Below are 20,760 nucleotides of genomic sequence, written 5' to 3' on the forward strand. Positions count from 1 at the left end.
CCACTTAGGGGTGCACTCACTTTTGTTGCCAGCGGTTTAGAGATTAATGGGTGTTGAGTTAGAGGAGACAGAAAATTTACACTGTTATACAAGCTGTACACTCACTACTTTACATTGTAGCAAAGTGTCATTTCTTCAGTGTTGTCACATGAAAAGATATAATGCTTTTTTTCATATCTATACAAAAATGTTTTGCTTTTCATTTCTATTTTAAACTGAATTGGTTGACAAGGTGATCGTTTACAATCACTTTAAGGGCTCTTTCACACGGCCGCTCCGCTTGTCCGCAAATCATCCTATTTTTTTGCGGATGATTTGCGGACATAATGAATGTCAATGGCACTGCGGATGTCAGCGGAATACCATCCGCTGACATCCGATTTTCCTCCTTTCAGTTCTGTTTCGTTTTTTGGAACGGAACAGAACCCTATTTTTTCATCCGTTCAAAAAACGGAAAGGAAGGAAAATCGGATGTCAGCGGTGTCATCCGCTGACATCCGCAATGCCATAGACTTACATTATGTCCGCATATCATCCGCAAACGGATGGGATGATATGCGGGAACACGGAGCGGATGACACAAATGTCATCCGTTCCGTGAAAAAAGAAAAAAAAAAAAGTCCCGCAGCGGACTAAAGCAGCGTAACGGCCGTCTGAAAGAGCCCTAAGGGCCCTTTCACACCAAACGCAGTGGGATGCATTTTGAAGAGCACCCGTATAGACAGCCTAACAAAAAAACCCTATGGGCATATTTCACATCATTGCAATGTAGTTCAGTGCAGTTAAAAAAAAAGTAGAGCATGTTGCATTTTTCTGCACCGTAAATGCAGGGAACGTGCTACAAATGTGCTTCCAACACACAGCGCCCCTTTAACCACTTTAGCTCCAGAAGATTTACTCCCCTTTATGACCAGGCCATTTTTTGCGATACGGCACTGCGTTAGTTTAACTGACAATTGCGCAGTCGTGCGACAATGTACCAAAATAAAATGTTTGTGCTTTTTTCACCACAAATAGAGATGTCTTTTTGTGGTATTTGATCACCTCTGAGTTTTTTTTTTTTTCGGTATAAACAAATAAAGACCGATAATTTTGAAAAAAAAAATAGCAATATTTTTTTTTCTTTCTGCTAATAAACATATCCAATAAAAAAATCTAATTTCTTCATCAATTTAGGCCAATATTTATTCTGCTACATATTTTTGGTAAAAATAATCCCAACTAGCGTACATTGATTGGTTTGCGCAAAAGTTACAACGTCTTCAAACTATGGGATACTTTTAAAAAATGTTACTTGCTTTATTACTAGTAATGGCGGCGATCTGTGATGTATAGTGGGACTGCGATATTGCGGCGGACAAATAAGACACCTGACACTTTTAAAACTTTGTGGGAAACGGTGACACTCATACAATGATCAGTGCTAACAATATGCACTGTCACTGTACTAATGACACTGGCAGGGAAGGGGTTAACATCAGGGGCGAATAAAGTGTTAAATGTGTCCCTAGGGAGTGCTTACTCACTGTGGGGGAGGTTCTTTGACTGGGGGAAGGTAAAGATCTGTGTTCTTACTTAGCGGAAACACAGGATCAGTACATTCCCCTTTCACAAAATGGCGGTTTGCCTTGTTAACATAGGCAGACCGCTGTTCTGCCTGTCTCCTGAACGATCTCTGGGTCCCAGCGGACATTTCGTCCACCAGATGCGCTGATTGGCTCCCCGCTGTGTCCAATCACAGCAGGAGTAGGTAGCTGGCGGCACGCGCATGCGTCCCACACCCCGAAATGTCAGATCATGTACTAGGTAGGTGATCTGGCACAGAGTGGCTGTCCTGGCTGCCGCAGTATATGTGCGTCGGGAGGTCTGCAAGCGGTAAAGCCAACAAAGCTTAGCCCAAAAATGTATAGAAAAATGCACTGCAAGCACAGCGCTAAACGCATTCAAGTGCACATAAAGCGCGCTTCAGATGCATGTAAACATGCAGTCAAAAATGCGCAGTTATGTGCAGTTTCTGGTGTGAATGGGCCCTAAAGGTCTGTGGTGTAGTGCGTTTGTTGGTGCGTTCCCTGCATTTCCAGTGCGGAAAAATGCAGAATGCTCAACTTTTTTGTAACTGAACTGCACTGCAATGATGTGAGCTATGCAGTTGGGGTTCTGAGCTATGCAGTTGGAGTGCACTTCAAAATGCATCCAAATGCGTTGAGTGGGGCACTAAAACCCTGTAGGGATGAACTGCAGTTGGGGAGGGTTATATGCTACGCTTCACACCATATAAATATGTATTGACATTATATTCACATCTCACATTCTGCCTATAGGACTTCTGGATCTGCTGCAGCACATCTAGCAGCCAATGACATATATAGTATGGAATAATCAGGAAGTAAACAGCACTCACAGAACTCTATACACATAAAGCCTCAGATTTTCTCTCAGCCTATGCTTGCATCACATAAGTAGTCGTGGCCGAGTGGTTAAGGCGATGGACTAGAAATCCATTGGGGTCTCCCCGCGCAGGTTCGAATCCTGCCGACTACGAGTTGTTTTTTTTTTAAAGAGATTAAAAAAAAAAAAAAGAACGTGTTAATATTTCCTGTGAGCGTTTCTTTGCTGCATAGCAACCCGGGGTTGGGCTCGGCAGACATTTCTAGAGCTCGGCTCCCCCGCACAGGCTGTGTGTGACTGAGGGGTGTGAGCACAGCCCCGTCCATCGGGTCCCGTGACCAGCCGCCTCCTCCTCCGCCATGGCGGCCCCGGTGCTCACATCCAGGTCAGTGCTCGTCCATGTCCTCCCCCCTCCCCGGGCTACACTGACCGCCCCTCCCCGAGGTGTCCTGTGTGTACGCTCCACATAGCCGCCCTTCCCCCTCCATATATCACAACTTGTCTGGAAGTTTGTGTGAAGAGGACCTGTCCCCAATTCCCTGTACACCCGGGACTGGCCCTCCTATGGTCCAGGCCTTATAGGAGGACTGCTATATATCATCTCATTTCTGGGACCCAGTGCTGGAATTTACATGTTGTCTGACTGTAGTTTAGTTGCTGGGCTCTGCAGCCTGGGAGGCCAACCAGTCCAGGGGTGCCGCTACCCAAGATAAGCCCCGAGGGCCGCTACCCAGAATACGCCCCGAGGGCCGCTACCCAAGATAAGCCCTGAGGGCCGCTACCCAAGATAAGCCCCGAGGGCCGCTACCCAGAATACGCCCCGAGGGCCGCTGCCCAAGATACGCCCCGAGGGCCGCTACCCAAGATACGCCCCGAGGGCCGCTACCCAAGATACGCCCGAGGGCCGCTACCCAGAATACGCCCGAGGGCCGCTACCCAGAATACGCCCTGAGGGCCGCTCCCCACAATACGCTCTGCGAGGGGCGCTACCCAGAATACACCCCGAGGGCCGCTACCCAGAATACGCCCCGAGGGACGCTACCCAGAATACGCCCCAAGGGCCGTTACCCAGGATACACCCTGAGGGCCACTACCCAGCATACGCCCCAAGGGCCGCTACTCAGGATACGCCCTGATGGCTGCTACCCAGAATACGCCCGAGGGCCGCTACCCAGAATACGCCCCGAGGGCCACTCCCCATAATACGCTCTGCGAGGGCCGCTACCCAGAATACGGCCTGAGGGCCGCTACCCAGAATACGCCCCAAGGGCCGTTACCCACAATACGCCCGAGGGCTGCTACCCAGAATACGCCCACGAGGGCCGCTACCCAGGATACACCCTGTGGGCCGCTACCCAGGACACACCGTGTGGGCCGCTACCCAGGACACACCCTGTGGGCCGCTACCCAGAATACGCCCCGAGGGCCGCTCCCCATAATACGCTCTGCGAGGGCCGCTACCCAGAATACGCCTCGAGGGCTGCTACCCAGAATACGCCCCGAGGGCTGCTACCCAGAATACGCCCACGAGGGCTGCTACCCAGGATACACCCTGTGGGCGCTGCCCAGAATACACCCTGTGGGCCGCTACCCAGGATACGCCTTAGGGCCGCTACCCAGAATACGTCCCGAGGGCCGCTCCCCATAATACGCACTGCGAGGGCCGCTACCCAGAATACAGCCCGAGGGCCGCTACCCAGAATACGCCCCGAGGGCTGCTACCCAGAATACGCCCATGAGGGCCGCTACCCAGGATACACCCTGTGGGCCGCTACCTAGAATACACCCCGTGGGCCGCTACCCAGAATAAGTCCCGAGGGCCGCTACCCAGGATACACCCTGAGGGCCGCTACCCAGGATACGCCGCGAGGGCCGCTACCCAGGATACGCCGCGAGGGCCGCTACCCAGGATACGCCGCGAGGGCCGCTACCCAGGATACGCCGCGAGAGGGCTGCTACCCAGGATAAGCCCAGAGGGCCGCTTCCCAGGGTACATCCTGGGGGCAGATCTGAGGGCCGCTTCACACCACAATGCCACGCATTTAGGCGCAACAAGCGATTGGGCATCAATTAATTTGGCCAGAATAATCATTAATTCTGGCCATGGAAATGATTTAATGCTCAAGTACTTGACGCGCCGAGCATTAACGTGTGTTTAGATGGATTACAGAAGCAAAAAGAACATTGGTTTTATGCAGCTGGCTCTGCCAGGTGGCATTGGCTGGGGAATTATGCAGGCACCGTCAGGTGGGAGGTCAGTCACCACCGTTCAAGGAACCCCTAGCAAATCCTGGAGGAACCTTAGGGTCCTTTCACACAGGCGATCCGATCCGCCTGTCAGTTTTTCAGGTGGACCTGATCTGATGCTCCATGCATCCCTATGGGGCAGCGGATGTCAGCGGTGACATGTCCACTGACACCCACTGCCATCCAATCCTGTCCGTGAAATCCGGACAGAGGGAAACCCTATTTTCCATCTGTCTGGCGGATCGGATGGGATTGGATGAGACCGGACAGGCGGTCCGTTCTCATCCGATCGCTCCATAGAGGACAGCGGGGATCTGACGGCTCCGTCTCTGCACACAGAGCGGAGACGGAGCTGTCATCCGCCTGCTCAGCGGGGTTTGGTGGATTGATCCCCCGCTGAGCAGAATGGACCTCGTCGGACGGTGCACCCGTGTGAAAGGACCCTTAGAGTTCCATGTAACCCTGGATGTGAATGGCTGCTTTACTATTATAGAGCAATCTCTCTTCTAACCCTTTCTCTGGTGTTTTACCAACATGGAATTTTTTTGCTACAAAGTATTTACTGTCATTGTAAAAAAATGCCTGGAGGCTTTCATTGCAGTGTTTAGAGGTTTTGTGGAAAGTCTGGAAAGACTGCCAATGTCAAAGTCCTTTGTTATTAAAGCGTAATTTAACCCATTCCAGCTATCTTTTATTTTTGTCTGCCGCCCACCCCCCCCCCCCAACAAACAAAATGGGAACATTTTCATTATTTTTTTCATAGTGTAGTCTCCTTTCTGTGCTGCAAGGCAGCACTTCCTGCTTTCTGGCCTAGGCCGGTGTAACGTTAGAATTCCATACCTCGTTAGATTTCCATACCCTCGTCACTTCCTGTCTCAAACAGCTGAGCAGCGCAGCAGTGCGCATGCTCAGAGCCCCGGATACGTAATTGAACAGCAAAGAATTTGACAAGTGCGCATGCTCGGAGGGTAGGAAATTATCACGGCACTGTTTGTAATGTTATACTTGCGGCGGTAACATTAACCACTTCCCGCCCGCTCTATAGCAGAATGACGGCGGGAATGTGGTTGTGTTATCCTGACCGGACGTCATATGACGGCGGCAGGATAACACAGCTCTGGGTGCCCCCCGGGGGCGCGCAGAGCGGCGATCGGTGATGCGAGGTGTCAGTCTGACACCCTGCATCTCCGATCTCGGTAAAGAGACTACTGACGTAGCTCTTTACCATGTGATCAGCCGTTAGATCCACCAGGGATGCCCACTATGACCCCAGGGATGCCCACTATGACCCCAGGGATGCCCACTATGGCCACCAGGGATGGCAATCAGGGCTCAGGGAGCCCCCCATTGCCCTCCCCATCAGTGCTGCCCACCAGTGCCCTCCCTATCAGTGCTGCCCACAAGTGCCCATCATTGCCATCCTTTAGTGTCGCCCACCAGTGCCCATTATTGCCCACCGGTGCCGCCTATCAGTGCCCATTAGTGCCCATCAGTGCCGCCCGTCAGTGCAGATCAGTGCCGCCCATCAGTGCACATCAGTGCCCACCAGTGCCGCCTATCAGTGCCCATTAGTGCCCGTCAGTGCCACCTATCAGTGCCCGTCAGTGCCACCTATCAGTGTCCATCAATGCCTCCTATCAGTGCCCAGCAGTGCCGCCTATCAGTGCCCACCAATGCTGCATATCTGTGCTACCTATCAGTGCTGCCTATCAGTGCCACCCCATCAGTTCCTCCTCATCAGTGCCTGTCAGTGCAGTCTCATCAGTGTTCATCAGTGCAGGAAAAAACGTATTTATTTACAAAATTGTATAACATAAACAAAAAAACTTTTTTTTTTTTTCAAACTTTTCGGTCTTTTTTTATTTGTTTAGCAAAAAGGAAAAAACCCAGAGGTGATCAAATACCACCAAAAGAAAGCTCTATTTGTGGGGGAAAGTGACATAAATTTGGTGTAGGTACAGTGTTGCATGCCCGCGCAATTGTCATTCAAAATACAACAGCGCTAAAAGAGGAAAATTGGCCTGGGCAGGAAGGGAGGGAAGTGCCCAGTATTAAAGTGGTTAAAACAGTTTGGCTGCAACATCAATCATCTCCTCTCCTATCCCTGTGACTTGCCTGATCTCGCCTAATAAATATAAAAGCGGTGGCGGGTGTATGAGATGTAAATGACGGTGATCGCGGCTCCGTGATCCGCTTTTATATTTATTACCTGAGAGCAGGGAAGTGAGAGGGGAAGGAGCGGAGATGAGCCATGTTGCAGAGGAGCTGTTTTAATGTAACCGCCGCAAGTGTAACTACCGTGAGAAATCCATACCCTCCGTAGGTGCACCGGAAGTGACGAGGGTATGGTTTTCTCACGGGTATGGTTTTCTCACGGAACACCGGGTCCTGCTGTCTCCTGGGGTTGCCACGTCACCACCAATCCCAAGAGGCAGTGTGTTGCCCAGGGCTCCAAGATTCAGCAGCCATGTGCCACTGCCCTTGGTATGTCTGCACAAGTGAGAGATTTTACAGTGACTGTGCAGAAATCTCCCATGCTGTGCAGATACGCCAGAGGGCTCGGCTATATCTACTTGGCAGACGCCTGAATTGCACCTGTATAGGCTGGATATTAGAGGATGGAAGTGGGGGAGGGGCTCTGTGTGTAAAATCATCCTTACACACAATGCTGTCACAGATCTTGCATATTCCCCCACTCCCCACCCCCGCACTGAGCTCTCACGGAGAACTGTCACAGAGACAAGCGTCTGTTTACATTGTGAAGGCTGTGATTGGACACAACCATCACATGATCGGGAGGGCCAATCACAGCGCCCATATTCCGATCTCGTCTTGGCTGTGTCCTGTCACCACCTTCATGGGAACGCGGCTCGGCCTAGTTCTGAGAGACATATGGGAACATCCAATCAGAATGACGGATCTCCCACCCGGCCGTTTATATGCAGTGGCCGGGTGGCAGGAGGTTAAAGAGAATTTGGTCATACTTCTCTCCTCCGTGTCACAGAAGTGCACTTACTTTTTCTCTCCTGTGACCCAGAATCAGCTGAAAGCGGGCTAAAGCCATATTGTCAGGATCCACCTTGCTGGCTGATTGACAGCTGGCCCTAGCTCTTAGTGCGTTCCTGAAAGCCAAAGCCAGCTACACTTGTCTGCCAGTGAGCACTAGAGGGGCAGAGAAGAGAGCGATGACTGATAGTCCCTGATCTACACTCGGAGAAGACTGAGAACTAAGTGATCAGTGGTCAGAGGAGTCAGGCTTAGAGCTATTTTTTTATAACCCCATCCATCTCGTTCCATCCATCCAGCGTGTTTGATAGCAAATAGTGGGCTCAATTCACTAAAGCATATCACATGCTGCATTTGGATCACTTGACGCATTTTCCCGAAATATTGCAAGCGATTGTGAAAATGTCGATTCCCTATGCCTTTATAATAAAGGGATCCCACTTATAATGAATCCTATCTCTAGGTACAATGAATATCTCTTAAACATGCAATTTCCGCAGCTGGTGATGTCACCGCCACATGCTCTCTGTACTCTGAATTGGGGGCACACTGTTTGTGCTGTCGATCCAGAGCGATGTGCCACAGTCGTGACTCCCGTGCACTGTCACATATACGGGAGTAATGTCATCATGGCTCGCCCAATCGGCCACTCGGTGGGTGTCAGCTCCCTTTACAACCAGCTATTCACTGGTTGTTAAGGACTTTGGCGTTGAAATAACGCAAGTTTATACTACTAGAATACCGCATTACTTAAAGAAATAGCGTTTTTTAGTGAATTCCAAAATAATTTTAATAAATGTTTTTTTTAATTGAGTCCATTGAGTTATAAAGTGGGACTTTAAATTCTAAATCCCAGAACAGAAAATGATTTCAATTTTATATGCAAAATTAATATTTCTTATCAGAAAGTAAAAATAAAAACATGCATAAGAAACGAGGATAAAACGCCTCCAACTGTTAAAACATATACCAGCGTATGGAAGTCTCCTGCGGATTATGGTGGATGATGCGGCTTTCGTTTCAGCAATTTACACAGGCAGTTTCTGAGGAGGGTGTTTTCCTGCATGGGACCTGAGGAATACCTCCCTCTATAAATGTTAGATGTGTATCCTTCGTAATCTGTTGGGGGCAGCTGTGTATTTTTGTTTTATTATCTATCATATGGTATATGCACCAAGACCTCGCCTGCCATTACATGGGGCTTTATCCAACCAAATTCATCTGATGCCAGGTATTCTTGGGGTAGTGATAAAGCAGACTGGCCTTTTTACCGCTAAGATTAATAGTAGCCCCTAGTGGTCTGTGCATGGATATATAATGCTATGTACAGTATCTCACAAAAGTGAGTACACCCCTCACATTTTTGTAAATATTTTATTCTATCTTTTCATGTGACAACACTGAAGAAATGACACTTTGCTACAATGTAAAGTAGTGAGTATACAGCTTGTAAACCGCTGGCAACAAAAGTGAGTACACCCCTAAGTGGAAATGTCCAAATTGGGCCCAAAGTGTCAATATTTTGTGTGGCCACCATATTTTCTAGCACTGCCTTAACCCTATTGGGCATGGAATTCACCAGAGCTTCACAGGTTGCCACTGTATTCCTCTTCCACTCCTCCATGATGACATCACAGAGCTGGTGGATGTTAGAGACCTTGTGCTCCTCCACCTTCCATTTGAGGATTCCCCACTGATGCTCTATAGGGTTTAGGTCTGGACACATGCTTGGCCAGTTCATCACCTTTTCCCTCAGCTTCTTTAGCAAGCCAGTGGTCATCTTGGAGGTGTGTTTGGGGTTGTTATCATGTTAGAATACTGCCCTGCGGCCCAGTCTCCGAAGAGAGGGAATCATGCTCTGCTTCAGTATGTCACAGTACATGATAAAGGAAAAGGAATTGGCAGCACTCTGGGTTGAGTCAAAATCCAGATTTATTGACTGGACATCCAAATAATGACAATCGTGACAAGGTAGACGCGTTTCACACACTGACTGTGTGCTTAATCATATGATTAAGCACACAGTCAGTGTGTGAAACGCGTCTACCTTGTCACGATTGTCATTATTTGGATGTCCAGTCAATAAATCTGGATTTTGACTCAACCCGGAGTGCTGCCAATTCCTTTTCCTTTATCAAGTTTTCACGGAGGCGAGCCGGGGCATGCACCTGTGTGAGTCATCAGGCAATTACACCACCTGGAGCAGTGAGTCCTTGTCTGTTCAATTGTCACAGTACATGTTGGCATTCATGGTTCCCTCAATGAACTGTAGCTCTCCAGTGCCGGCAGCACTCATGCAGCCCCAGACCATGACACTCCCACCACCATGCTTGATTATAGGCAAGACACACTTGTCTCTGTACTCTTCACCTGGTTGCCACCACACACGCTTGACACCATCTGAACCAAATAAGTTTATCTTGGTCTCATAAGACCAAAGGACATGGTTCCAGTAATCCATGCCCTTAGTTAAATTGTCTTTAGCAAACTGTTTGCGGGCTTTCTTCTTCATCTTTTAGAAGAGGCTTCCTTCTGAGACGACAGCCATGCAGACCAATTTGATGCAGTGTGCAGCGAATGGTCTGAGCACGGACAGGCTGACCCCTCACCCCTTTAAACCTCTGCAGCAATGCTGGCAGCACTCAAACGTCTATTTCCCAAAGACAAACTCTGGATATGTCGCTGAGTACATGCACTCATCTTCTTTGGTCGACCATGGCGAGGCCTGTTCTAAATGGAACCTATCCTGTTAAACCGCTGTATGGTGTTGGCCACTGTGCTGCAGCTCAGTTTCAGGGTCTTGGAAATCTTCTTATAGCCTAGGTCATCTTTATGTACAGCAACAATTCTTTTTTTCTGATCCTCAGAGAGTTCTTTGCCATGAGGTGCCATGTTGAACTTCCAGTGATCAATATGAGAGAGTGAGAGGGATAACACCAAATTTAACACACCTATTCCCCATTCACACCTGAGACCTTGCAACACTAAGGAGTCACATGACACCAGGGAGGGAAATGGCAAATTGCGCTCAATTTGGACATGTTCACTTTGTGGTGTAGACATTAGTGTAGACCGGCGGTTTAGACATTAATGGCTGTGTGTTGAGTTATTTTGAGGGGACAGAAAATGTACACTGTTATACAAGCTGTACACTCACTAATTTACATTGTAGCAAAGTGTAATTTCTTCAGTGTTGTCACATGAAAAGATATAATAAAATATTTACAAAAATGTGAGGGGTGTACTCACTATTGTGATATACTGTATATACTGTATTTAAATAGTAGGAGGTTGGTGTATGTATGTTTGTTTTTATTTGTACAATACAGTTAGATACTTGAGGTTATTGTAGCCATATTAGTGCACTGGCAACAAAAACCATGTATCAAGGATAGTACTCAGTCGTTTTAATTTAAGATATAAAATATTGCATATACTTTTTAAATAATTTTCTGGTGTATTGATACTAAATATGGTTGTAAGTTCTGAAGTTTAAATTCCTATATTATGACTTAATTTTGATGCGTATATACCAGCTCTCACAACATATCTGGATTCCACCATTTACTAGTTGTTTGTTTGATAACCAGTGGTAACCCCATATTCTTACCGTGGTGTCATACTGACTTTTCCCAGGCAGGTCCAGAATGCGCACACAGGCCTTGACATGTGGGTTCCAGAATACCAGGAGATTCGTGGCAAGATGATGACCGGACATGTCGAGTATCAGATTATTGTAGTCACTTCGCTACCTGCTTTCAAATCAGCTAAACACAGGCCCGAGGATGTTGTACAATTTATTGTGAGTATGGCTTGATGTGCTCCATAGCTTAGTCATTGAACAGTAGGTGTCAGACCTGGCTCTGGTTCTGTTTGATTCCCTCCATGGAGTGCAGTTACGCTATGTGACCAAAACTATTGGGACGCCTGCCTTTACACGCACATGAACTGTAATGGCATCCCAGACTTAGTCTGTAGGGTTCAATATGGAGTTGGCCCTCCCTTTGCAGCTATAACAGCTTCAACTCTTCTGGGAAGGCTGTCCACAAGGTTTAGGAGTGTGTCTATGGGAATGTTCGACTATTCTTCCAGAAGCGCATTTGTGAGGTCAGGCACTGATGTTGGAGAGAAGGCCAGGCTCGTAGTCTGCGCTCTAATTGACTGGGATGCCATTAAAGTTCATGTGCGTGTAAAGGCAGGCGTCCCAATACATTTGGTAATATAGTGTATATTTACCCTTTATTGACCTAAGACATTGCACACAGCTACACATTAATGCTATCAGGTTTCTAAGTAAAAAAAAAGAACGTTTTTCATGTGTATCTGTAGTTCTTCTGTCTCGATCAGGTTATGCTACTGCCTTCAGGAAGATTTGGACACTGTCAAACAAAAAAAGCCATTGGCCAGCCAGGTATAACCCCTCCCACTCCCACCTTGTTTCAATATCTTTGTTGGTGACAGAGGCGTACCTAGGGTCAGCGCCCTTGTCAAGGAACTGTATCCGTGCCCCCCCATGGAGAGAGTTTGACCTAGAGAGATGGGGGGGGGGGTACAGAGAGAGGGGGTGACAGAGGTGACAGAGAGAAGGGATGACAGAGAGAGAGAGGGAAGGTGACAGAGAGAGAGAGGGAAGGTGACAGAGAGAGAGAGGGGGGGTGACAGGGAGAGAGAGAGAGGGGAGGGTGACGGGAAGAGAGAGAGAGGGCAGGTGACAGGGAGAGAGGGGGTGACAGAGAGAGAGAGAGCAGATGACAGGGAATGAGAGAGAGAGGGCAGGTGACAGGGAGTGAGAAGGGGGTGACAGGGAGAGAGAGAGGGGGGGGTGAAGGGGAGAGAGAGAGAGGGCAGGTGACAGGGAGAGCGAGAGAGGGCAGGTGACAGGGAGAGAGGGGGTGACAGAGAGAGAGAGAGGGCAGGTGACAGTGAGTGAGAAGGGGGTGACAGGGAGAGAGAGGGGAGACGTGACGGGGAGAGAGAGAGAGAGAGAGAGAGCAGGTGACAGGGAGAGAGAGAGAGGGGGTGACGGAGAGAGAGGGCAGGTGACAGGGAGTGAGAAGGGGGTGACAGGGAGTGAGGAGGGGGTGACGGAGTGAGAAGGGGGTGTCAGGGGGTGACAGGAAGTGACAGATAGTGAGAAGGGGGTGACAGGGAGTGAGAAGGGGGTGACAGGGAGTGAGAAGGGGATGACAATGAGTGAGAAGGGGGTGACAGGGAGTGAGAAGGGGGGTGACAGGGAGTGAGAAGGGGGTGACAGGGAGTGAGAAGGGGGTGACAGGGAGACAGTGACAGGGAGTGAGAAGGGGGTGACAGGGAGTGAGAAGGAGGTGACAGGGAGACAGTGACAGGGAGTGAGAAGGGGATGACAGGGAGTGAGAAGGGGGTGACAGGGTGTGAGAAGGGGGTGACAGGGAGTGAGAAGGGGTGACGGAGTGAGAAGGGGGTGACAGGGAGACAGTGACAGGGAGTGAGAAGGGGGTGACAGAGCCCGATACACCGCCCACGGTCACACATACCGGTCTGCTGTCTGCACACTCTCCATCCTACTGCACAACACCGGCCCGGCTCCCTGCAGACACACACTCTCTCCCCCTCCCGTAAACCTGTCACTGGGCGCACTCCCCTCCCCCTCGCCTCCGATCAGCACAGCTGCGTGCAGCATCATCTCAGCAGCACTTGTCCGGCGGCGGGAACGGGTGGGCGGGGACAGCCAGGGACAGCCCCACCTTCCAGTACAAACAGAGAGCAGGGGGCGGGGCCGGATCACAAGCTGGAAATATGATGGGCGGAAGAAAAGGGGGGGGGGCGCCGGCCGCCGGGGGCGCAGGCTGAACGGAGGAGCGATAGAAGTGGTATTTTAATGCTACACTGCCAATACTTTTGCTCCCCCCCCCCCCTCGGCCTGCACCCCTGGCGGGCTCCGTTCTGGCCAACCCCACGGTACGCCCCTGGTTGGTGTCGTAGGAGGATGGACATCTTTTCTCTACCCCTTTTACTACATATTTTATTTTTTTCTTGGTGGCTTAGTAGTCAAATTAGTGTTCAGGTTTATAGTCCTAAAGATAACGCTGCACCTTTTCTGGTCAAGGCACACTCTACTAGGTCTTAGAGTGCTTCTTGAGCACTTAGGGCTGGTTCACATTTCCTGCATGGTAAAATGTTTGTTGTTTAAAAAAAGTTAAGGTTTACAATCACTTTAAACCTTTATTGAAATGGTACAGTATGACATTTTTATTTTGATGCCCCACCCATCAGAAACTCAGAGAGAAATGGAGCTGCGGTGTGGGATGTAAAAATGCAGACATGTTGCAGATTTCCATACTGCATCTCAGCTCACCAAATAGCTGCATTCAAGCATGAATAGGGCACGTAGAAAACATTTGTTTTCTGTGTGCCTTTGCTGACACCTGCAAATTTCTGAAAATCTCAGGTTTCCTCACAAATGTGAATGAGCCCTTAGGCATCAGGCAAATGTTTCCCACAATGGCAAGGCTTCCATCTGTTCTTCCTTTCACACGTTTGTTAATTTCTACTAGGTAAATATTCAGGCCTTCTCTGATGCCAGCTTTGGGTGTGAGGTTCAGGTAAGTCTTTAAATTAAAGTCAGTCCCCAGTTTTATGGCTTTGTCCAAAGTTGGTGATACCAAATCACAGCAAAACATGCAGTATTATGATTTTGCCACGATTGTTGTGCAATAAAGGCGCAGGGCAAAACTAGCATTTAAAAATTGTGCAAAGCTCATTGCCCAAAAGGTGCATGTGATTCTTTTGTGTGACAATCGCATGTAGCGCGGCCCTATGTGTGACAAGTTTAATCGTGTGAAAATCACGCATATACAATCAAAAGCAGGAATGCTTCTTCTCGTCACACCATGTGTAAACGGGGCCTTAAAGTAGCAGTTTTCATTTTGTATAGAGTAAAGAAGGGTTATAACCCCTGTCAATTTTTTTTTCGCCATCTCTGGCTAGTTGCAGTGATTTCCCTTCACTTCCTGCCTCAACAGGAAACAGGAAGTGAGAGGAAATACCTGCAAACTAAGGGAATTCCTTAGGGGTCACCAGAACTAATGTCCCCATTGGAACATTTCCTCTCTATTACTTTTCTGGGGACACCCCAAAATTGTGCAATTTTCTTTTAATTTCACTTTCAATGATAATAGTAAACAAACCATTAGAAAGGGTAAATCTCCTTAAAATGATTGTAAAGTCTAATTTTTTTTTTGTTAAATTAAATTAACAAACCCGTTATACTTACCTGCTCTGTGTAGTGGATTTGCACAGAGTGGCCTTGATCCTCCTCTTTACGGGTCCGTTTTTGGCTCTCCTGGCCCCTGGCTCTTGCTGAGTGCCCCCACAGTAAGCAGTTTGCTATGGGGGCACCTGAGCCGAGTCACAGCTCCCTGTGTCCATTCAGACAGGGAGCCGCAATCTGGCCCTGCTCCATCTCTCCTGATTGGCTGATTGACAGCAGTGGGAGCCAATCGCGTCGTGCTGCTGTCTCAGCCAATGAGGAGGGGAGTCCCGGGCAGCAGAGAAACTCCTGTAACATCGCTGGATAGAGATGGGTCTCAGGTAAGTATTGGGGGGGGGGGGGTGGTTATACTTTAATGTTTTTTTTTTTACAATGTGGCCCTGTTAATGTTTTGTTTTGTCTCAGTCATCCAAGATTCTTGTTCCTGATTGGCTGACACACAGCAGCCGCGCCATTGGTTGTCAATCAAACTCAGCCAGCCAATCAGAAGAGAAAGGGGGTGGAGTCGAGTTGGGACTCCGTGTCTGAATGAACACAGGGAGCTGTGACTCTACTCGAGGTGCCCCCATAGCAAGCTGTGGGGACACTGAACAGGAGGGAGAGGGGCCAGGATCACAGAAGAGGGATCCAAGAAGAGGAGGATCCGGCTGCTCTGTGCAAATCCACAGCAACAGAGCAGGTAAGTATAACATGTTAGCGATTTTTACAGGAAGAAAAACTAGACTTTACAATCACTTTAAACATTATTCAAAAGCTCTATACTAAATTTGACTTTTTGGGCACCATTTAATTATTCTGAAAAATAAACCAGATCTAAAATTCATAACTTTTAATCATACATCAATAAATTACAATTACATAATAAAATCGCATTATAGTTCTATTCAAAAATAGTTGAGGACAGGTAAACCATACACACACATAGTTTCTTTCCAGGTATCATTTCTATTTCATAACCTCCTTGTTGTGCATATTGATATTCAAAAACCCAGAATGTTTTCTCGCAATGCATTTCATGAACAGCTCTTCAAGAGAAGATTAACAATGGATATACAGTAGGTTTGAAATAATCTTCAACCAATATAAACCCAAGTGTCAAACTACTAAGTGTTGAGAGAAAATATTCTGGGATTTTGGAAACACTTTACATACAATATCAATATGCACAGCAGGGTGTGGGGTTATGTATAAGAAATTAGACCTGGAAAGAATCACACTTGTGTATTTCAGAATAATTTGGTAGTACCCAAAAAGTTAAATTTAGTATCACATTTTGAAGAACCCCTATATTGGGGATGATGGTTTGAATTCGCTAACTGAGGTGGTCTAAAGTCCTTTGTGGTAGTTTTAGCATTAGTGATAAATTGAACAAGTAGTTGAATATAAATTATTTTTTGGCCTTGTTCATGCAGGTGTACTTAGGCGTACAACCATGCGAGGGCTAGGTTTTCCTGCACAGAGATCCACAGACAGCCTAATTTGTGTCAGTTGGGACGCAGCGACTGCATGATTAGAGCCACTGCACCCAATTTGACAGCCGTGTGAGAGCGCAGGTTCCCAAAAGCCGACAGGATGTATTTGTAGACCTGCACGCATCCATACAACTGTCAGATTGAGAGCAGTGGCTGCGTCTATGCAGTTGCTGTGTCCCAATTGATCCGAATAGCACTGCATGCATGAGGATGCACAGAACACCTGTGCATCCCAGTGCAGGCAAACAGCCCTTGCATGGGTGTACGCCTAAGTACGCCCTTGTGAATGAGGTCATTGTATCTACAGTAACACTTGTTATTTTAAAATTAGCCCTTGTCAAAAGTAGAAAATGTATGTGATATCACATATGCTTGTGATATACATAGAAAATAAAATAATTAAAAGTACATTTCAGTAAAAGAAAGTCTTGTTGGTGCTATAAAAAAAAAAAGAGTTTATGTATCAACCAGTTAACAAGTGTGTAAGCATTGAGAAAACTATAGCCGAATCAGAGGCTGTAATGTAAAAATTGATCCAGTCTGTAGGTGGTAAATCACCTCTAATAATGAATTGGTTGATGGTTGAAGCCGATAATGGGGAACTAGTTTTTGTACTTTCTGATTGTGACTCCCCGACTGCCCAGTCACAGAAACAGATTTTTGTTGAATCTTCCAATTTCACACCTGCAGTACAGATTTGATTGCCATTTGGCACATGAATACATGCGGTATATAAGTAGCAGCGCCAAAAGTCAGTTTATGTATTTAGTCTGCCTACTCGCCCAGCACGAAGTGAACTGATCATTTTAATGCCTTTTCTTGTTCTTCTATGTGGAGAATCTCAGAAATGTGCTGCCTCTTGAAGTTTAGTTATCACTAACAGACCTAGCAGATCAGAGTCCATTGTGGTTTGTTACAAGTTGTCCATCAAGGACACCCAAGCTGCTCAGCTCTAAGATCAGATTATTGTTATAAGCAGGGGTCAAGTCCTGGGGAAAGAAAATGTGGGAACTCGCCCAAGCCCCCCCCCCCCATCTCAAAAATAAAAGTGTCTGTGTGTGACTATCTATACCTTTTGAGGAGCGAGGGCCACTTTAGCGACTTGGTAATCGGTCATGGGCCACAATGAGCGGAGTGGGCAGACGAGATGTGTGTCCACAGAGCAGACACGGACACAGCCCGCTCTACTCTATGAGCTCTCCAATCCGATCTGCCCAGACAGAAGGGAATGGATCCCCTTTTGTTTTTTGAAGAGGATCTGATTAGAGATAGGTGGGTCTAAACGGACATAAGTCTGTTTACATCTGCCACTCTATAGAGGTGAATAGAGGGTCCGATTGGGTCCACCTGAAAAACAGACAGTTGAACCTGATCAGACCGATTGTGTGAAATGGGCCTAAGGCTGCTTTCACACGGATGCCCCGCGGTTTACCTGCACCTCAACTGACCTCATTCTTTACTTCTTCCTCAGGATTCCTGCAGGTATCACTAGCTGATGCTGTCTCCCAGGCGGGTATGGCTGGTGGCTACTGCTGGCTGTGCTCTAGGGCTGATACTGCTGGCTGGTGATGCTGGCGGGTACTGTTGGTGGGTAATGCTAGCTGGTAATTCTGGCTGGTACTGTTGGTGGGTACAGCTGCACGATAAATCGTTAAAAATCTGCAATCTCAAAGGGGTTTTGTTCCTGCACCAGGTCGTGCAGGGTTCCGGTGTGTGCTCATTAGCTGCAAGTACTCCATTCAAGTACAACATTTTAAGTACAGTGAAGAGATATTGCAGGAGATAGTCAGGAGGTAGGCTGGAAGGTGGAAAAAGAGATTCAGATGCTGTCAGATCTGTAGGCAATTCTCCTTACTGCAGCAGGAAATTGCATTTTTGAAATCAGAGATATTTAAATTATCTGTTAAACAAACTCCAGCTGGGACTGCTGCAATGCCACTGCCACAGAGGACCCCCATAAATGGCAGATGGGTTACTGTAGCTTCTGGAAGACTTAGAGTGGTGGATAGAAGACAAGTCCCACAGTCGGTGGTTCTCCATAATTCATTTGCAGCACTCTCAGAATGTAAGGACAACATGGATATGGACTCAAGCACAGAGGGTGAGAAACCATCGACTCCTATGTCTAATGTATGCAAGACTGCAGCCAAGGACAAAAAAGATAAAGTGAAGTCTCAAAGGAAGCAGCTGTTGCTGGGTGATTCAATCATAAGAAGTGTGGAGCTTAAAGAAAATGGTATTGTGAGATGTCTCCCTGGTGCTACTGCTAGACGAGATAGAAGACGTATTATTAATATTGTTAAGCAAGCAAAGCAGGAAGGGGACGTGGATGTTCTTGTCCATCTAGGGACAAATGACCTGGCTTGCAATGAAGTGTCAGAGGTGAAAACATCTTTTATCACACTTGGTAATGACGTACAGGATTTTGCATCCACCATTTCATTTTCTGAAGTTCTGCCTGTGCATAATGTTCAGAATGATAGGCAGAGGCGCATAAAGGAGTTCAACATATGGCTTAGTAAATGGTGTCAAGAGCAAGGATTTGGCTTTGTTTCTCGTGATAGCTCTACTTGGAATAGAAAGGAACTGTACAAAAAAGATGGTTTGCATCTTTCTCTCAAAGGAACAAATGTACTTAGTGAACAACTCCAAGAATTTGCGAAAGAGTATTTAAACTAGGAAGGGGGGGCAAAAGAGTGAAAATACAAGAGTCCAATTGCCCCCCGAAACAATGCCAGAACAGGTCAGAAGCACAGAGGTTAAGAAATGATAAGCTCAGAGTCCTGTCTACAAATGCTGGCAGTTTAGGTAAAAAAATCAATGAACTTGGGTCAATAATGGCATCTGAGAATGTAGATTTAGTGGCTGTTACGGAGACATGGTTTAATGAAAGAAATGACTGGGACATAACCATACCAGGGTACTCTTTATACAGAAGAGACAGAGAAGGCAAGAAAGGAGGAGGAGTGGCCCTGTATGTGTAAGATAGCATTAAATCTAACCTAATACAAGTTGGTGAGGCCAACATAGAGTCAGTTTGGGTTACGTTGCAGTTTGCTAATCATGCAGTAACTCGTGTAGGTGTGATATATAGACCACCTGGTCAAGTTAAAGAACTAGATGATCTACTAGTTGAAGAAATAGCTAAAATGACAATGAAAGGAGAAGTTATCATTATGGGAGATTTCAATCTTCCAGATATAAACTGGAAAACCAAAATAGCAAGTTCTACCAGGAGTACAGATATTCTAAATTCCCTACTGGGGTTGTCTCTGCAACAAGTGGTTGAGGAGCCAACCCGGACGGAGGCCATTTTGGATTTTGTATTCACAAATGGGGATTAGGTATATGATGTCATTGTAGGCGAAACCTTGGGATCTAGTGATCACCAGTCAGTGTGGTTTAATATAAGAACTGTGAAAGAGTCACACCACACAAAAACAAAAGTTTTAGATTTTAGAAAAACAGACTTTTCAAAAATGAAATCAGTCATAAATGAGTCCTTATCAGACTGGAACGGATTACATGGAGTCCAGGAGAAATGGGACTACTTAAAAGGTGCATTATTGAAGGCAACAGAAAATTGCATTAGACTTGTCAGTAAAAGCAAAAAAAGGAAGAGACCACTGTGGTACTCAGCAGAAGTGGCCCAAATCATTAAAAATAAAAAGCTAGCATTTTGTAATTATAAAAAAAACCCAGAGCAATGAAGATAAGGAAATCTACAAGATTAGGCAGAAAGAGGCCAAGCAAGTTATAAGAACTTCTAAAGCGCAGGCAGAAGAAAAACTAGCTCAGTCTATGAAAAAGGGGGATAAGACATTCTTCGGATATATAAATGAAAAAGGAAATTAAAACAAGGAATAACTAAATTAAAAACAAAGGACGGAAGGTATGTAGAAGAGAATAAAGGGCTAGCCGACTGCCTTAATGAATACTTCTGTTCAGTTTTTACAGAAGAAAAAGAAGGAGAAGGACCTCCACTTGAAAGGATCACTAATGAATCGTTTGATGCATGTGTCTTTACAGAGGAAGACGTTCTAAGATTGCTGTCTAAAGTGAAGACAAATAAGTCACAGGGTCCTGATGAGATACACCCAAAATTATTAAAAGAGCTTAGTGGTGAGCTGGCAAAACCATTAACAGATTTATTTAACCAATCATTAGTAACAGGAGTCGTCCCGGAAGATTGGAAATTGGCAAATGTCGTGCCCATTCACAAGAAAGGTAGTAGGGAGCAATCGAGCAACTATAGACCAGTGAGTCTGACATCAATAGTAGGCAAATTAATGGAAATCCTATTAAAGGATAGGATTGTGGAACATCTTAAATCCCATGGATTGCAAGATGAAAAACAACATGGGTTTACTTCAGGGAGATCATGTCAAACAAATCTTA

The 20,760-nt window shown here is 46.8% G+C and overlaps 1 protein-coding gene across 1 annotated transcript in view; it reads left to right on the top strand.

Annotated features, from left to right (window-relative positions):
• The first annotated feature begins 2,634 nt into the window (after positions 1–2,634).
• Positions 2,635–20,760, top strand: part of HS1BP3 (HCLS1 binding protein 3) — a 239,529-nt gene continuing 221,403 nt past the window's right edge. The window contains exons 1-2 of the mRNA XM_082251314.1: positions 2,635–2,773; positions 11,278–11,443. Of these exons, the coding sequence (XP_082107440.1) occupies positions 2,748–2,773; positions 11,278–11,443 (192 nt within the window). The 5' untranslated portion in view covers positions 2,635–2,747. The remainder of the gene's footprint in view (positions 2,774–11,277; positions 11,444–20,760) is intronic.

This window comes from Pelophylax lessonae, assembly GCF_965119305.1.
Source record: "Pelophylax lessonae genome assembly, chromosome: 3".
NCBI classification, from domain to species: domain Eukaryota; kingdom Metazoa; phylum Chordata; class Amphibia; order Anura; family Ranidae; genus Pelophylax; species Pelophylax lessonae.